Genomic DNA, 17,426 nt, shown 5'->3' on the forward strand with positions numbered 1-17,426 from the left:
CTGTCTCTTGTTCTAGCCCTCCACGCCGTGAGAGTTTGCGACTCTGAGCGAAGAGCAAGAAACAAACCTAGTCCGGTGTCTGATAATTGTGTTAATAATTGTGTTTTTAAATGGCCTGCAGCTCTCAAGATAAATTTCATGAAAATAGCATGAAGCCGGCTGATTTTGTATTATGATCATTTATGTGAAAGCAGCTATACACAACAGACTTAACCTGGCTTCACACAATTTTGCAATCCAAATAAACCAATTAACTAGTTGCTATACTGTACAATGTATCCCATATGGGTGCTGTACCAAAATTGAAAACAGAATTAAAAAGAACAAATTGAAAAATTAACACTGAAATGTTCCCTGTTATAAAAGCACAAGCACAATCTATGTAATTATTTCTAGTGTTTAGGTAAAAAGAGAAGCAGTTCTTACAGCATGATATTAAATCATCCCCACTAACTAAACATAGGTTTCCAGTCTTTTTTGGGGGATTTTAATGTAATTTTGTAATATCGGTTACCTTGAAATGAAAATGATTTCTGACCATGATAGTGATAATAGTGATGATACCGGTAAGTTAGATTATAGTCATATTATTTTGGCTACATTTTCTAGGAATTAAAACATTGAAAAAAATATATTTATTTTTTCTTCACGGAAAACTGTGGAACTATATTTGTCCACAACTGTAAGATACATGTTTCAACACTAGGTGGTACTGTTTTCCAATAAACCACAATGTGTCTGTCCAACATGAACTTCTACTGTAAAAACTGTTTAGGTTATACTCTTATGATGATTAAAAAGATGTATTCATACTTAAAAATTAAAGTTACACTTTCTATAGTAAGCTGCACACTCACAAATCCCTTCAGTCATCTACTTACAAGACTACGCAGTTACTTCCAAAATAATTCGAGCCATTTCAGAAGTTTCTTTCTCAACAGGAAAACTTTTTGTGTTAATACTGTACATTCAGTCCATTCAGTATTGCTGATGGCCATATTCATTGCAATTTTCTTCTATGAATTCGGCCATGATGGAAATGGATGACAGAAAAATGTACACTAATCAGTAGTGGCTTTAAGAGCTCAAGAGACAGTCTCCTGAGATGTTGCCGCTGTTATATATTTAATTCAGAGGGATTATCATCAGAGAATTATTATAAATTTTACTCTGTGTCCACAGCCAAAATATCCTCGCATGCTTAAAGGGGAGCTATTGAGGTCAGCGGTTAATGGTTCCTTTCATCTTGATCAGAACAGCTCTGGTCATCAGAATGATTAGGGCGGGCGGCCACAGCATAAGCATGAAGCCAACTGAGACATCACATTTGTGACTGTCAGATCCCTGCAGCCAATCAGTAACAATTTCCCTGAAATGGGTTTGGTATGAGGCAAATAAGGGTCAGTCATGGGCTCCCTGCCAGGAACATTGCCATGATTCAGGATTTAGTGGTGTTTGGAAGTGAACATTTTAATGTGCGTAATATATTCACACTTAAACACACACACACACACACACACACACACACACACACACACACATACACACACACACACACGCACACAGGCACACACACGCACATGCACACACACACACACACACACACACACACACACACACACACACACACACACACACACGTACACACACATTTGAATGGTTCTGTTTTTAAATTAAATAAGATTGAACGAAAGCTAAAACATATTTTTTTCTTGATGAAGGATGTTTAGAAAGCCTCTAACACACACAGACACACAGACACACACACACACAAAGGGAATGGACATAGCATCAGTGTATCAACACGTTGCTCCATGGCTCCCAGATAAGCACGGCTAGAGGCAAAACAACATTAGCCCAGAGAGCAACAATAAGGGGCCCCGGGGGAAGAGTGAGGATGAGGAGAGGGAAGAGGCAGCAGCTACCGCTCTTTAAGGAGGACTCCAGGAACTCACGCTCAGACCAAATGCCCACTTCTTCACCCCTGCCTGCAGTGTGCTCACTTGTGTACTGTAATAACTTCAGACACACGCACACACACACACACACACGCACGCATGCACACACGGACACAAACGCGCGCGCACACACACACACACACACACACAGAGAGAGAGAGGGGGATCATAGGGAATCATAGTTAGAATATGTACCATATATTCCTTAAAATGCATAAACGTTTTTTTTCTTTTTTTAATCAAACTACTTATTATACAAAACATTTGAAACTACAACTATGATTTTGATTAAAGTGATAACTGAAATAACTAGACATATTTAATAAATGCTGCACATCCAAAGAAAGATAAAAAAAAAAAAATAACTGGATGGATAAAGTACACTTAAATGTAAACACACAATCTGTGACGTGATTGCTCATTGATTGTATTTCATCTGGTGCAACTTTGAGCTAATACAAGGTAGGTATATGTTTATTCTCATTTTGGGATTGCAGTGTCCAATGGCCTGTAAATAAAAGAAGACAAAATTACTTAATTGTCGGACATTTTAACCTTTCGTATGCAATAGTATGCTTATAATAGCCATATATTAGGATGGATTATAAGGATAGGGTTGGGATAAAACTGCAACCTCTGATGGACATTCACACTTTTCTTTAATGGAGAACTTGAAATGAAATTGTGAGCTGTTCTATAGGCTAACTATTGCCTTAGTGGGCCTATTTGTGGTTCAGAATACTGTCCTTAGAGTAGAGTAGGCTACTCTACGATAATGGACAGACAGTGCAGGCTACAGTAATGGGTTCGAGTCGTTAGGCCTTTGTTTTCAGTGGTTTCAGGTTCTACAAGCGGTGTTGTTTCTAGACAAGTGTTCACATTCAAGATGCAAAACCTGTGGTGGTGAGATGTGAGTTAAAAATCTGGTTGAAAACAGCACACTTCAGAAAGGAGAAGAAGTACATTGATTAGTGGACATTTTGGTAGTTTTTATTAACTCTAGCATTACCCGAGTGTTGGTTATATATGATAGCCAATCAAACAATTAAATCTTGTCCACTTTATAAAGTTTTATTTTTAGTTGTCATAAAACAGCAGAGCGAGACAATGGTGTTCACGGGTTCTTGATTCATTCGCTTTGATATAGGCTATCATTGCTAGGTTGTGTCGGATGAAAGTAGCCTAATTGTTATAGACAGTTATAATTAATTAATGTAGCTAATTACAAATTACACCAAGTTCCTGACTAACATTGAACTGTAGGCTACGTCGCGTATGTCAATATGAAATCTCCCGATCGGGTCGTTTAACTGTATTTCCTTGGTTGTCAGTAGACCCTGCCCTCCATATTTATCACACTATTGACGTGTTGTTAGCAAATGGGAGCAGAAGGGCTGATCTCCAGCCTGAAGAGGTCATTCTGCCTACAGTTGCCACTTGTTGCCAAAACCTTCGGGGCTGGAGGGCTCGCCAGCGTTTCATTTTTTTAAACGAATTATTTCCTCGCTATTGACACGAGTATCTCGATGTTAAAACAGGAATACATCCACATCTGACTTTTGAAAAAGGGATACTTTAGAACAGTTGCTTTATATCTGACAGGAGAAGCATGGTTGACAACACCAGCATAGCAACTAAATCTGCTTTGGTAAGCATCTGATTTCCCATTCTTACTGAGACTAACTTTATTGGAATGTTTTGATCAACTCGGTGCAATTCTTTACGAAAGCTTGTTTGAATGATTTAGATACCGACATCAATTTATGATAGTGCGTGTCTTTTGTAACACATGAGACAAGCATACTGTAACGTTGGTTGTTGATAACTATGTTTAACTCCAAAGCGTACTCGATGTCAGCTACCAAGTACATTGCACGAAACTGTAGCTTACGGACCATTCGGCCGAATATGTTCCACGTTACTAGAGAGCCATGTGTGTTGTAAAGTGACATTTGGTGCACTTCACACGTTGAAGTGTGAGATAGTTTTAGAACCTACAAGCTACCAGAAGTATGCTAATAACCGAGTGTGTAGCCTAAGCCTAAGTGCAGGGTCAACCACATTAATCGTAATAGATGCAATGGAGGCGGTGGTCGATTAGTTTGCAATTTGAATAATTTCCGTTGAAGATGAATTGGAAATGACATGTTAACCTGACTTTTATGAAATTTGGTCTCTTCTCATGAGTTATCAGTTAAGAACCAGCGGCAAGCTGAGTCCCTGACATCCGCGTGGGTTTGATCCTTGCGTAATTTAATAGTCTGGTTGGAAATTACGCGCATGAAAAAAACCCCCGTTTCATTCGATGGTCTAATCATAGTATCATTTGTATCCAAACAGCAAGCCGTGTTCACTTCGGCGAGCAACCATCCTCTGCTGGTTCCATCCTCCACCAGTCACAGTCACTTCTCCGGGTCTCAGTCAAACCACCATCCGAGCGGCGGTGGAATGAAGCTAGAGGCGGTCATGGAAAACCTCCAGCGGCAGCAGGCTGCTCGCCTGGCACTAGAAGAGAAGCTTCGCCTAGCAGAAAAAGACAAAGACATCAGGTCTCTGATGGATTCACAAATTCAGCAGCAAGCGTTGGCTTTCCGTCACTATCAGGCAGCGGTGAGAGGTGCTTTCGCTGCCGGAGCACAAATCTCGTCTCCGGGGGCAAGTTCCAGTGACCGGCAACCTGCACACCCAGACCCGCACAGGCTTCCCGAAAGACCTGACGACGACTCCGACGTTGACGATGACCTGGAGGGTGATCGTGGCATGGAAGATGAAGACCGAGATTTAGATGACGAAGATATTGATAACGAAGGATTCGTAGATGATGAAATAGAGAGACCCATGCCCCACTATCTCCCTCGGCACAGCATGCATTCAAATGCGGGACAATCACCAAAGCACTCCGGCGCCAGAGTCCAGCCGTCATTCTCGGCCGCAAGGCAACCCGACTCTCCCGGTGGAATGGCTCATGCACAATCGCAGCACCACGAGTGGACTTACGAAGAGCAATTCAAACAGGTAAGGCACCGTAATTTGTCAGTAATTCCCCCAAAACTCTATATCATGCTCTTGTGTCACTAGTTACTCGCCATTAAAGTTGGCTGGAAAAGTTGAATATTTATTTTTATCAGACTTAAAGTCTGTTTTTTCAAGAAGCATGCTATTCTCAACCTGCCAGTGCAGTTTTTCAGGATATGAAAGTTGAATTTACAAATAGGCTATGCCGCCCTTACTGGAAATACATTCAAATCCCTTTATCTTTGTGTGCAACGTCTAATGTAACACAAACAAACAAACCCCCCCCCCCCCCCCCCACACTTTTTTTGGAATGAAGACATTTCTCTTGGTGTAGTGTAAAATATGAGTACATCTGCAGCCAAAATAATTGTATGTAATTAAAACAACATTTAACATGTATGTTAATGGTACTCACTGATAAACAATAGGGGAAGGTACTATACACATCGTTTATTCTGTTTCCTAACACTACATTATATATGCTGGAAGTATGTAAAGTCAGTTTAGTGTAAAGCAAAGTTCCCCCTGAAGTTCCTAGTTGCCCTTCTCTGTTTTGTCTCACATGACACACCAGTCGAGTCCATATTTGCCCTATTTACTAAAAGCCATTATCAGCATGGGAGATCAGGATGAACTGCCTTCTATGGCTGTATAATATCAGTACACACAACTTTGGGCGATCAATTGCTTCAGTCTATGTGCATGTTTGTGTGATCTGATTGTTTTCTACTAAAATCTAATACAAGTAACATTGAGATCAATGCAAGTTGTTTGTGAGTATGCTCCATGACAAGCCCCTGCATCAGCTGAACCCTATAATGAGCTAGCCTGAATGGATAGATCATTTCTTATTTATGATCTATCACTTACAGACATTGCTGAATGTGATCTGTACTTCAGGGACTGCATTAGCCCCCACATTAATGTAACTGAAGGCAGAGAAACGTTGTCCAAATTAGGTGAATAACCTTGATTGAGGTCTAAGCAAATGGAAAATGGAGTCATCAGGCATGAATCGCCCGGGTGCTTCAAGGAACAGAATCTGTGTAGAAAACATATCAAAAGTGTCCATCAGTTGTTCGGCTTTTATACAGTATCTGGGTGGGGAAATTGTTTGCTTTGTCTGTGTTATAACTGATAATAATCTAGTGTTACAATACATGTAATAGGGGCTTTTAAAACATTCGGTCAACATAAGAACAGTATAGTGTTCAAGTCAATTTTTTGTGTGATAGTGACTCAATTTGAAATGTAATTCTTTGCACTTACGGTACTTGTACGCCTGTTTTGAGACGTTAAGGGAAATTGTGTATATATCTTGCCAAGCAGTCTCATTTCCAAATACTTTGAGAGTTGTCATGCTTTAGTACATGTCACTGGTGTGCTGTTGCTGAGACATGTTTTTGAATTTTCAAATGATTCCCTTGCTGCTGTTCTCTCAAATTGATTCAGTGGACCTAAACACAATGAAAGGATGCTGGTGCCACTTTGGCAGACAGGCTGGAGCCGGTATACGGCGTGTTTTCAAAGTTGCAAAAGAAAACCACATTTAAGGGCAATAAATGCCGTCTCTGAAATAAGAACAAGATGTGGCTTTGGAGAAATAACTAAGCGGACTGGTCATTGCTTTTAAAGCTGAATGTTGGCATGAAGAACTGTTCAATTATCATAATATGACTACAAATCTTTAGTGATGAAGTCCATGAGCTGGTGACTTTGAAGGTGGTTCAGGGTTCTACTGTGCAGTTTTGGTAATTTGTTTTTACTGCTGTACTGATTGAATGATGCTGCTGAAGTGGTGGTAGTTTTGTGTTCTTCTGCAATGAAGTGGTATTCAGTTTCAGCTTTTCTATACACAAACATTGAAGGACTAACATCTGTGTATATGTGCGTAGCAAAAAAAACAACAACAAAAAACGTATGCAAATTCAAAAAAGAATTTATTCAAAACGGGGTTGATTTTAAAGAAACCACAAGGGAAAGATAGAGAGATATACAATCAGATAGAGACACAGAGAATGAGAGTGGGAGGGAGAGAGAGAGAGTTTGTATGTTGTCAAAGAAACCGTGAGTAGAGAGGAGGAAAAAAAAAACACAAGACGTTGCGTAGAGTTTGGCAGGAGTGCAGGATATGCAGGGAACTAGACCTGCTGGCATGTCAGCCTGGCGCGCACCCAAAAATGCCGGGATTTCTCTCGCGCGCTCACTCTCCCCGGCTGCGTCAGTCGGGCTCCAAGCCAAAGCATTACGAAATAGCAACAAATCGCACACTTGCACACATGCTGCCGTACCCACCACTCAGCCAAAAGATGAATCAGAGAAAAGAAAAACAGCACAACACAGTAGACGCAAAAACGTACCTTGTCCACATCAACATATAATTTAGCACTGACACATTATTGTTATTATACAGATTTGACTAAATTATATGCTAATACAGGTTTTTTTTTTATTCATTGTGGTGCCTGCACTGAGAGTGACATAATGTTAAGGTGGTGTTTTAAAAATGCATAATTTGTGGGTCATCGTTGATTTCAACACTACCACAGACAGACGTATTAGAGGATTGTAAGGGATTCCCGCAAGTCACAGTAGTCACGGTAGCAAAGGCGGCTCGTTTGCGCCTTTCCCACACCTGTCTCTATAGGGGTCGCTGAGCAACGCTGACAGCAGTCCATTGTCTCCTGATAAATCCCATAATAATCACTCTGTGGTACGTTACGGTAAGTGGGAGAGTAAAACTTTATTTATGTCTTTATTGGAGAGTGAATTCCGACTTTTGCCATTGCGTTGGTAGCGCTGAACGTGTCCAAACACTGCGACTGGCCTGACAGCCATATTTTGGAAACATTAAAAATTCACAGAATGACTTTTCCCCCCACAGGGGAGGGGAGATCAGAGGGTAGGGTTTGGGGGAAGGGGATGGTTGAATTGGTGGAGGGAAGCATGTGTATGTGAATGTTTGTGTGCTGTGTGTGTGTCTGTGTGTGTGTGGGTGGGTGAGAGTTGTGTGTATGTTTGTGAGAGAGGATGTGTGTGTATGTATGTGAGCGTGAGTGAGTATGTGTGTTTGTGTGTGTGTGTGTGTGTGTGTGAGAGAGAGAGAGAGAGAGAGAGAGAAAGAGCGTGTGTGTGTGTGTGTGTGTGTGTGTGTGTGTGTGTGTGTGCAAGGGTAGGGAGCAGGGGGAGAGTGGAGGTGCGTCAGCTCCGGTGTACGGTTTCACTTCAGAAACTTCAATGAAGAAGTTACCTTCCCTCGCGTGTACTCTGCAAGAGCAAGGAGCTATTAACACATTACGCAATCGATTACATTTAGAGTGTGTGGGACTCCCCCGTTCCTTTCTCTGATAGTAGAGGATGTGCCATAGCAGGGAACTCTGCAGGCGGTCCGCCTTGACCCAATTTAATCTAGGAATTTGTCAGATAAGACAAAACACTTTGAGAAAACAGGGAAATGAGTCAATTGTGAAATCATTGAAAGGAAGACAAAGTATTTCCCCACCCCCCACTCCCCAGGAAAGGAAAATAGGCTTGTGGTTAAACAAACGTTTTCATTCAGCAGGATGTTAATGCATGCTTTCTTCCCTTCCCGGTTTTTTCATGGGGACTCCAGCTCAAACTTTTTTTTTTGTTGCCGATCATGACAGTGGGGATGGCTGAAGAGCCGTCCTGTAACCTGGGATACACTGTCAGGTTTGTGTGATATTTTTAAAACAGTCAAGCCAGAGGCGTTCTCAAGTAACCCCACCTCTCACCCCCCCCACCCAACCCCCTTCGAATTGGACTCTTTATATGTCTGTAAAGACCTGGTGCTCTCTTTGAAACAGACACACACACAGTTCCTCTCTCGCTCTCTCTATCTCTCCCTCTCTCTCTCTCTCTCACACACACACACACACACACACACACACACACACACACCACACACACACACACACACACACACAAATGCACGCACACACACACACACACACACACACACACACACACACACACACAAATGCACGCACACACACACACACACACACGCACAGATACACATGCTCACACGGCAACTCCAGTGTCAACACGAGAAATTCCTTTTCTTTTACTGCGCGGCTCCACCCCTCCAGCCCCTTCTGGTTGATTGCACAGCTTTAGGTGTGCGTTTTGCTGGAAATCCATTAAGCCCCCCAGCATGCCGTCTGTGTGAAGTTGAAACATATGCATGAAGTAAATTCCCCATATGGTAAAGAGTTTGATTTCAGACCCTAGCATCTCTCTCTCTCTCTCTTTCTCTCTCTCTCTCTCTCTCTCTCTCGTACGTAGACCAATATGGCTGCAGCAGCTGCAGATTAGTAAAGAGGACCTGCTCTGTCAATGGAAATGTTTTAATAGCATTCCTGAATGCTTTTACTCTGCCCTTCCTGCTTTAAAACGCTTGGGTGGGGGGAAGGTGTTACGCAGAGAGGGCCAGAGACTCTTGGCCAGGCAGGCCCAGTCTGAGACACTAGGAGACTGGCTATCAGGGTATTACAGGTTTTAATGCTATGTTTGTTGAAGCCTCACTCTTCGCTTGAGTGGTGTCAGTGAAAGTATGCCAGGAACGTTTCTCTCTCTCTCTCTCTCTCTCTCTTTCTTTCTTTCTCTGTCTCTGTGTGTGTGTGTGTCTCTCTCTCTCTCTCTCGCTTTTCTTTTTTTCCACTATAACTCAAGCAAGGAGTGCTAATAAACAGGCGATGCGGGGCACAATGTGCCATTGAAGCCGACTGTTTTCTCTGCAAATGGCTGCCTTTTCTTTCATTAAAAGTCAGGGCCCAGGCAAACTTGTTTAAACAGCCTCCCCTTAATGTGGGTGCCACATTTTAATCACACAGCCGCAGGAATTTCTGCAGCCGCTTGCAAAAGTAACCCCTCACCCCCCACCCACCCATCCCACCCACCCCCTACCACCAGCACCACCAGCACCGCCGCCACTTTTGTTTACGACAATCACGCTCAGGCCAGACAAACAGCGCTGTGCGTGCACAGTCTCCAGCCCGGGCGCCACGGAGGGTGCCATCATCACGTGTGGTATTAAGAGATGGCCGTTGGCCCTGGATGCATTGTGTTCCACTTTGCTTTAGGAAGTGCTGTGCAGTGTAATAGTCCGCACCGTTCACCCCTGGGGCCAAAGGGGGGCCCAGGCAGGGGACTCTCCTAACACACACACAACCCCCCCACCCCTGTGTTCTGTAAACCCCTGCTGAATTAGGTGTGATTTCACTCAGCCCACAGAACACATTGAATTAACAGCACTTTCATAATAAGAGTCTGGAGGCCCACACCAACCACCAGCCCCCCCCCCCCTTTATTATCTCCTCTTTGCGTAATAAGATGTTACAGGCGACCCTCTTGCGTGGCTCTCTGGCCCACACTTCTGAGAGAGTTCCCAGTGCAGCGGGCCTCCCGGGTGGGATGGCTTCCCTCAGTGCCTGCGTCAGAGGGGCAGTCAGCTAGAAAAGAGGACAGGCAGGCGCTCTCGCCAGGGGTCCGTGCTGGTGCCCCATGGGGCTTTATGTCTCTGAAGTTAGCATCGAGGTGAAGAAATTGGGGTGTGCTGTTTGGGGAAAATGCAATAAAACGAGAGGGTCGCTGCACAACCTCTGCATTCCATATACGTAGATAAAGACCACATTGTGTCTCAAACAGACAGTTTAAAGTCAGTTTTATCATTGATATGCATGTTTCCATATATGAAATTACCTTTTGTGGTGGCCTTGCCTAAAGGGATTACAATTCTATTGTCTTAATAATCTTAATAATCTTATCTACAGTCAGTTTATTTATTTTAAATGCAGCTTTAGATAACATGCAAACAAAGCGGAAAGGAACACTTCACAGTCCACCCTCCACTTCACAATCTATGGACATTTGAAAGCCACATAAGAAAAAGAAATTTGACTGCAGCTCTATTGACAATTGGTGGAATTTTTCAGTTGTCTTGAATATCTTAATTGCTTTTAAGATTTTTATTTGTACAAAAACTCAACCTTCATAGTTATTATACTCCTGAAAGAGTGAGAATTTTCATCAGGCATTTTTCCTTTTTGAGGATATTGTAGCAAGGAAATGCGACCTCTGATAGATAGATTAGAGCCATACATGTCTCCATTTATGTGTCAAGGCCCTTTAGATACAATATGTCTTTGAAAAAGGACGAGACTTGAAAGGGAAAAAAAGTATAAGCCTTCTTTACAGAATTCAAAAAGCAAACTACTCAGTTTCGCAGCCCCCAGGTTGATATATTTATTTTCCCCCCATGAAATAAATCAGTCACGGCCACTAGATACGGGCTTCGGTGGAACGAACAGACGCAGGGATCTGAGAGGGAAGGAACCACATGTCAGTGGACGGGCCCCATATGGTCCCACATGTCAACATTGATTAGGGTGAGGAGTGGTAACGTAAGATACGCAGGAATCAAGCGCGTGGAGTGTCTTAGGCTTCAGGGTCAGCATTAGATATTCCTATTCCTATTCCTGTAGCCAGGATTAGCCTGCCCTGCACAGAGAGCCCCTCCCCATCCATGCTTATAGCGTTCAGTGGTGTAACTCCATCTTGATTGGTTCGCTCGAGGCATTTAGAATATTATGTCTGTTCTTTTCCATTTGCGCCATTGGAGGAAATTACATAATTATGTGCATGGTCGTGGTCTTCTCATTAAAGGGGTGTCTAGAGTAACGTCCACTGCACTGTGGTTGGCTGAAAGATTCTCATGTGTCCTGTAACATTGTCCGAATATCACGGACACCGTACCCTGCGCATACTTGTGTGTGATGCCACTGTATAAGAGTATAACAGTATGTCTCTTTCACTCAAATGTGTCTCGTGTCGTGGGCGGAATGCCTGCGGCCTTGCGCCGTCGTCAGTGAAACGGCCGGGCTCGGTCGACCCCTGTCTCTATCTTCTGCATGGATACTGAACTATTTAGGAGATTGAGGGTAATCTCAGCCTGCCCTGCTCAATCTGATTCAGGTAGAAGCCCCCTGTGGGTTTGGCCAGTGGGGTGAAAGATCAGATGTAGCATAAGTAAATTAGCTCGTCGCTCTAATCCCGCAGAGTGGGCTGATTACTTTAATAATGGTCCCGCCTGCTGCTCCAGTTAAGCGCCTGGCCACAAGCCATGTGGGCAAAGTGAGGGGAAAGCTGATTTTTTTTTTTGCATCAGGTCATCAATGCAAATGGCCAGACTCAAGGTGTGGTATAGCTTGGCTTGAGGGCACGGCTTACTCGCCTGTTATAACCGTGTTTGGTGTGGAGATTACTAACACTGTCCAGCTTGTTTGCATGGAGTTTGCATGGAATCCCCCTCACACATTTGCATTTGGGGTTTTTTTGCATTAAAAGTCACTCTTGCTGGTAGGAAACCATGGTTTGTTAATGCCTGTTTGAGATGAAAACACAGCTGCTAGGATTGTGAATGGAAGAGCGACAGAATAATCCAAAACTGTCCGATCTCAACTAATATCAAATCAGTGTGTGATTTGTGGGGAATGATTATGAAACCTGCTATCGTTGTGCTCCCCGTTTTGTTCCACAAGTCCTGAAACTACTACTGACTGTGCGATCGGGTCGCCAGAGCTTTGTCCATGTCTGCAACGGCCCGTGACAGTCCAAATGCAAGGTTTTTTTCAGCCCTCCCCCAATACGATGCCAACTGATCTTTCATCTGTGCCCCCTCTGAAATGTGTCAGGAGTCAGGAAAAGCCAATGGGCCAGAGAGGAAGCTGGGAAATTCAGGCGTTGCTTTCGGTGGTGGTTCTTCATCTCTCATACAGGAGGTTAGTAAATCTCACACCCATCTCTTTCCCCCTGCTCTGCCTCTCTCTCTCTTTCTCTCTCTCTCTCTCTCTCTCTCTCTCTCTCTCTATTGACTCTACCACTTCTACTCCTACACCTCCCTCATTTGCTGCCATGATCCCCCCCCTCCCCAAAACAACCCACCAGCCGACACTTACAATCAGATACCACACACAGGCCCCAAGGCAGTGACAGACTATTGGGCTAACAATAGCTGACTGACCATATGTCTCATCTGACACTCCCAGCCTGGTGGAACAGCGGAAGACAAAAGCCTTTTTGGGCAGAGAAGTGTGAGATATCCTGGTAGTAAGCATTTTCTCTCCCTTTCTCTCTGTCTGTCTCTTTCTCTCTCTCTCTCTCTCTCTCTGCTTCACTACCTCTCTGTCTGTCTCTCTCTTTCTCTATCTCTCTCTCTCTGACAGTCTCTTAAATGAATTGACAGTGATTCAGAAATCTTCAAATGCAATGGTGTATAAAGCACTATGTCAACCTGCAAGTTCAAGTCTAAACATAATTATGAGGACAGTGCCATAGCTAAACATGAGTTGTCTGCACAGAACTCTAAGTGAGTATGCCTTTTAGAATGCTCATGCATAAGCAAAGGTGCCTACTCATCCCAATCTGAAGTTGCATGACCAGTGTATTTGCATTGAAGCACATTCATTTCTCTTGACATTCACACACCCCTCTGGGTCCCACTGTACTTCTCCCTATTTATACTTAGAAGTGTAACTCCACCCACTGTAGCCTTGACATTACTTAGAAAGCAGAATCGTCTGTACAGTTCCAGGAATTTTCCTTTTTCTCTCCCCCCCCCCCCCCCCCCCCCTTGCTGAACCATACCAACAACTGCCGCACACATGCCATGAAGTCAAATGGTCAGAAACGTGCAGCTCATCCATGGCGACTGAATTTCGAGCAGAGGAGGAAATATCATCTGTGTTGGGGAAGATGCTTGCTTGCCTGGTGCATTTTGCTTATTAGCTTAGTTGTTGTCCGAGGAGGGTGGTGGAGAGAGAGAGAGAGGAGCATTTGTCCCCCGTTTAGCTCTTTCCCAGCAGTGAGGTGAGAGACCACATTGTTTTTAATGGCCAGCAATGAATCCCAGGGTCAATTAGACCCAGAATTCCACAAGCACGTGAAAAGGCATTCCCCACCTCCACAACAGAGGACACATCTCAAAGACTCAAACTTCTCTGGTTTGTTTCTCAACACTTTGGTCATGCCATGCTGTCCCTGTTTGCTTAGACACGTCTTTTTTTTTTTTTCTTATAAAGGGAAATAGCTCTTTTCTTTCTACGTCGCCTGCCTAATTAGCCGTTGTTTAAGGCTGAGATTGCTATAGACTCGCAGCACCGTGCTAAAAGATCTGCAGGTCAGTAAACGACAGTGGAGAGGAAGACCTCAGAGCAGGGAACCGGGCCACAATTAATAGGGAAAACAGTGTGCGGGGGTCTCAAAGCAGATCCTGGAGCTGTTTGTCCAGCATGTTTCCCCTGCACCAAGTTGCTCCTCAGCAGCTGTAAAGATGATTTATCAGGCCTGATGGGAAATATGAAGTATTTGAAACCAAAACAAACGAGGGGGATAGTGGTCCCTTACATGCTAGAAACAAAATGAAAGGCATTGATACGTAGCTAAAGACAGCATCTAGAGAGAAATAAAGGGCTGTCTTTGTTTTTTAAGACGGAGTAGTAAACCATCACAGTGCAATGTTTGGAGTTTAGATAAGGTGGTTAGAGGTATAGATTGAGAAGAGGAACAAAGGAAAAGGATGAATAACATTTGGATTGTAGTTGAGGCAGTAGAGGAAGAAAAAGAAGAAAAATAAAGATTTGAAAAAAGAGAAGAGGATCTTAATTGCATTTAAATTAAGATAGGTATAGCACCCAAAAGTATATAAAAACACCCCCTGAATCAGTTGTGCCTGTAAGAACTTGAGATTTAGTTTTCAACTCTTTTGACACCAAACAACACATAATGATGTAAAAAGTAGATATATACCTGCATGTAGGACACATTTGATCATTAAAATAGTTCTATCTTAAAATGTCAGGGTGAAGATATTTGACCACTAGCAGCCATTTAGTCGTTAGTCCAATATTTGGCCTGGTCAGAAGCCGGTGTTTATATAGGCTAATCTGAAAGTCAAACTCTGGAAATTTCCATTAGGTGTAGCAACCAGCTAGTGTATTCTAGCTTTAAATTCCAAACTAAAATGCATCATTCCTATAGGTAATATTCTGCAAATCTCTGGTTTATCCTGACATTCCTGAGTCAAACATGCAATGACTTTCACAACAATACCATCAATAGGATTATCTTATTGGAATAAGTTTGTGTTTCCTGTCTTAGATTTAGGTATTTGTGGTTTAGCATTGTGAGGTTCTCAGGAAGCGTCCAGTTTAAAACACATTGATTTCTCCCAATGGACAAGTTTCGCAATAGTAAATGGAACAAAAGTTAAGTTGGATTCTTTGGATGACTTTAAGCCTTTTGCTGGATTTCAGTAGATGTATTCTCTCAACACTGCACTGACTGGTCTAGTCTTGTAATTGTTTCTAGAATCAAGTACAGCCAAATAATGAAATAAAAAGAATCCGCGCAGGCTCAAGACACAATTGGATTAATACTTAATTAAGCCATATCCGAGGTCGTCTTAAGAGTAATAAATGAAGCTCTCCCAGCAACCGACCCCTCAAAGGGACCATGGGAAGCAATCAGTAAGTTTAGATTGAAGTGTAGCTAAAATCAATACAAAGTAGATGTATTTCCTAAAGTTCTGTATAGACCTGTGACTGGAAAGGTAAAGATGACACAGTTGTCTCTCTCTCTCTTTGTTTTTTGTACCAGGATTCAATGTGAAAGTAAATTGCACAAACAAAAGGGTTATAACTTGAAGATCTTTTAAGATTGCATTGTGAGTTTCCCCAAATCGCCTTGCTCCAGTGTCTTACTCCAGTGGGAAATAAAAAAAATCACCAGTGCTGAAGAGTTAGCAATGAAGAAAGTTGTCTCTTTAAACAAGGGGGATTTTAAAGTACAGTACATTTATTTGAGGCCGATTATGATTCGCTTTAGTGAGCAGATGTGCGAAATTCCTCTTTCAGGCACAGATAAATGTTTGAAGCGTCCTAGTGAAACATAGCCCATCTTGATTTAGTATGCCGCTAAAAAGGAGCCAATCCTATCAGCTGAAGGCATTATCCCATTTTCCTTGAATAAGAGCTAATGATGTTAAATAGAATTTTGACAAGGTAATGGATTTGTTTTCCGTCCCAGTGTCATTCTATTCCCTTCAGTGGCCCCTGACAAATGTCCTTGTGTATAAAAGAACTTACGGGGAAAGGATTATTCAAGGCTGCTCGCACGGGAATGAAAAATCAATATTGACCCCTTCGCCCAAAAATAGCCAATAGAGGCCTATATAATCGGCAGCAAATCAGCAAACCTAAAAGAGAAAGCAAATGAGGGAGGAAGAGAGAGGGAGAGAGAGAGAGAGAAGGAGAGAGAGAGAGAAAGAGAGGACTAAATTTCAGTGGCGTCAGGCAGGCTACTAACCCAGAGGGTTCAGAGCCTAGAATCTGGCTGGTAGCACTCTTCAGGGGGTGATCTCGACCCAATAAAAATTTATAACAGATAGCGAAACGGAAACGAGAGCAGCCCGCAAAGCCTGCGGTGAATTAAGTGCCGTGGATTATTCACGCTTAACTCGCACATATATTTTTACACTGGCCCCAGATGTGTGAGTTATGCTTGTCAATTATCAGATTGAGGGGGTGCAGTAAATACGGTTGTTACAAATGTAGTTTCATTTGATGCCATGCTATTTTGCCATGATTTAAAGAGGGAGGGAAAGGGTATGCCAATGATGTAAAGAAATAAAGCTTTCAAAATAGAATTTACTATTGAAAACCAGCACTGGCAACTGTGCCTATCTTCTTTCCTGTAGTGATCAACACCATTTTAAAAGCTTATTTTGGCCACAGCTCAGAGCTTTCATTGCTCTTCTCACCAAAAGTTCTCACCAAAGCAAGACATATAATATGACACTGTCGCTTTAAGGAGTCTGATGCAACGTGATCCTCTTTAATCAGCATTTACTTCTGTGAAATTTAACGTGGGCTTGCTGACACTATGTTTCTGGTTAACATAAGCAGAATCGGCTGACCTCCGCCCTACATGTAGCCAGCGCTATAAAATAGTACCTACAGCTCAAGGATTCCTTACTTGGTCGGAGATCACTGGGGTGTGTGTGCGTGTGTTGGGGGGGGGGGGGGATCAAGACCTTTAAAGGGGGAAGAGGAAGAAATAACACAGAGATTAACGCACAGATGAATGGGATCACATGATAGCTGCCATTGGTCAATGTTGCTCTACTCAAGATGCATGAAATAGACTGATGCTGAAAATTAGCCTGTTGTGTTGTGGATAGATTTGTTATGCCGTGGAGGTATACAGAAATATAAGGGGCTCTCTGTGTGTGTGTGAGTGTGTACCCGTAAGAGCGTGTTGTGTGTTACAGTGGATTAGGTCCTATGAGTTTCCATGTGGCAATCTGTCACTTTGTTGTTTAGTAACCCCACATCTCTGTCTCTCTTTCTCTCTAACCCTCTCTTTCTCTATCTC

General features: G+C 42.9%; 1 protein-coding gene across 2 annotated transcripts in view; it reads left to right on the forward strand.

Annotated features, from left to right (window-relative positions):
* Window positions 1-3,358: 3,358 nt before the first annotated feature.
* arid3c (AT rich interactive domain 3C (BRIGHT-like)) overlaps window positions 3,359-17,426 on the forward strand; it is a 66,428-nt gene continuing 52,360 nt past the window's right edge. Inside the window, exons 1-3 of one of the 2 annotated variants that reach the window (XM_062543228.1) lie at window positions 3,359-3,606; window positions 4,299-4,973; window positions 12,689-12,775. In XM_062543228.1, the coding sequence (XP_062399212.1) occupies window positions 3,568-3,606; window positions 4,299-4,973; window positions 12,689-12,775 (801 nt within the window). In that variant the 5' untranslated portion in view covers window positions 3,359-3,567. The remainder of the gene's footprint in view (window positions 3,607-4,298; window positions 4,974-12,688; window positions 12,776-17,426) is intronic. The other variant, XM_062543229.1, reaches the window with a different exon arrangement.

This window comes from Sardina pilchardus, chromosome 8, assembly GCF_963854185.1.
Source record: "Sardina pilchardus chromosome 8, fSarPil1.1, whole genome shotgun sequence".
Lineage (NCBI taxonomy): Eukaryota > Metazoa > Chordata > Actinopteri > Clupeiformes > Clupeidae > Sardina > Sardina pilchardus.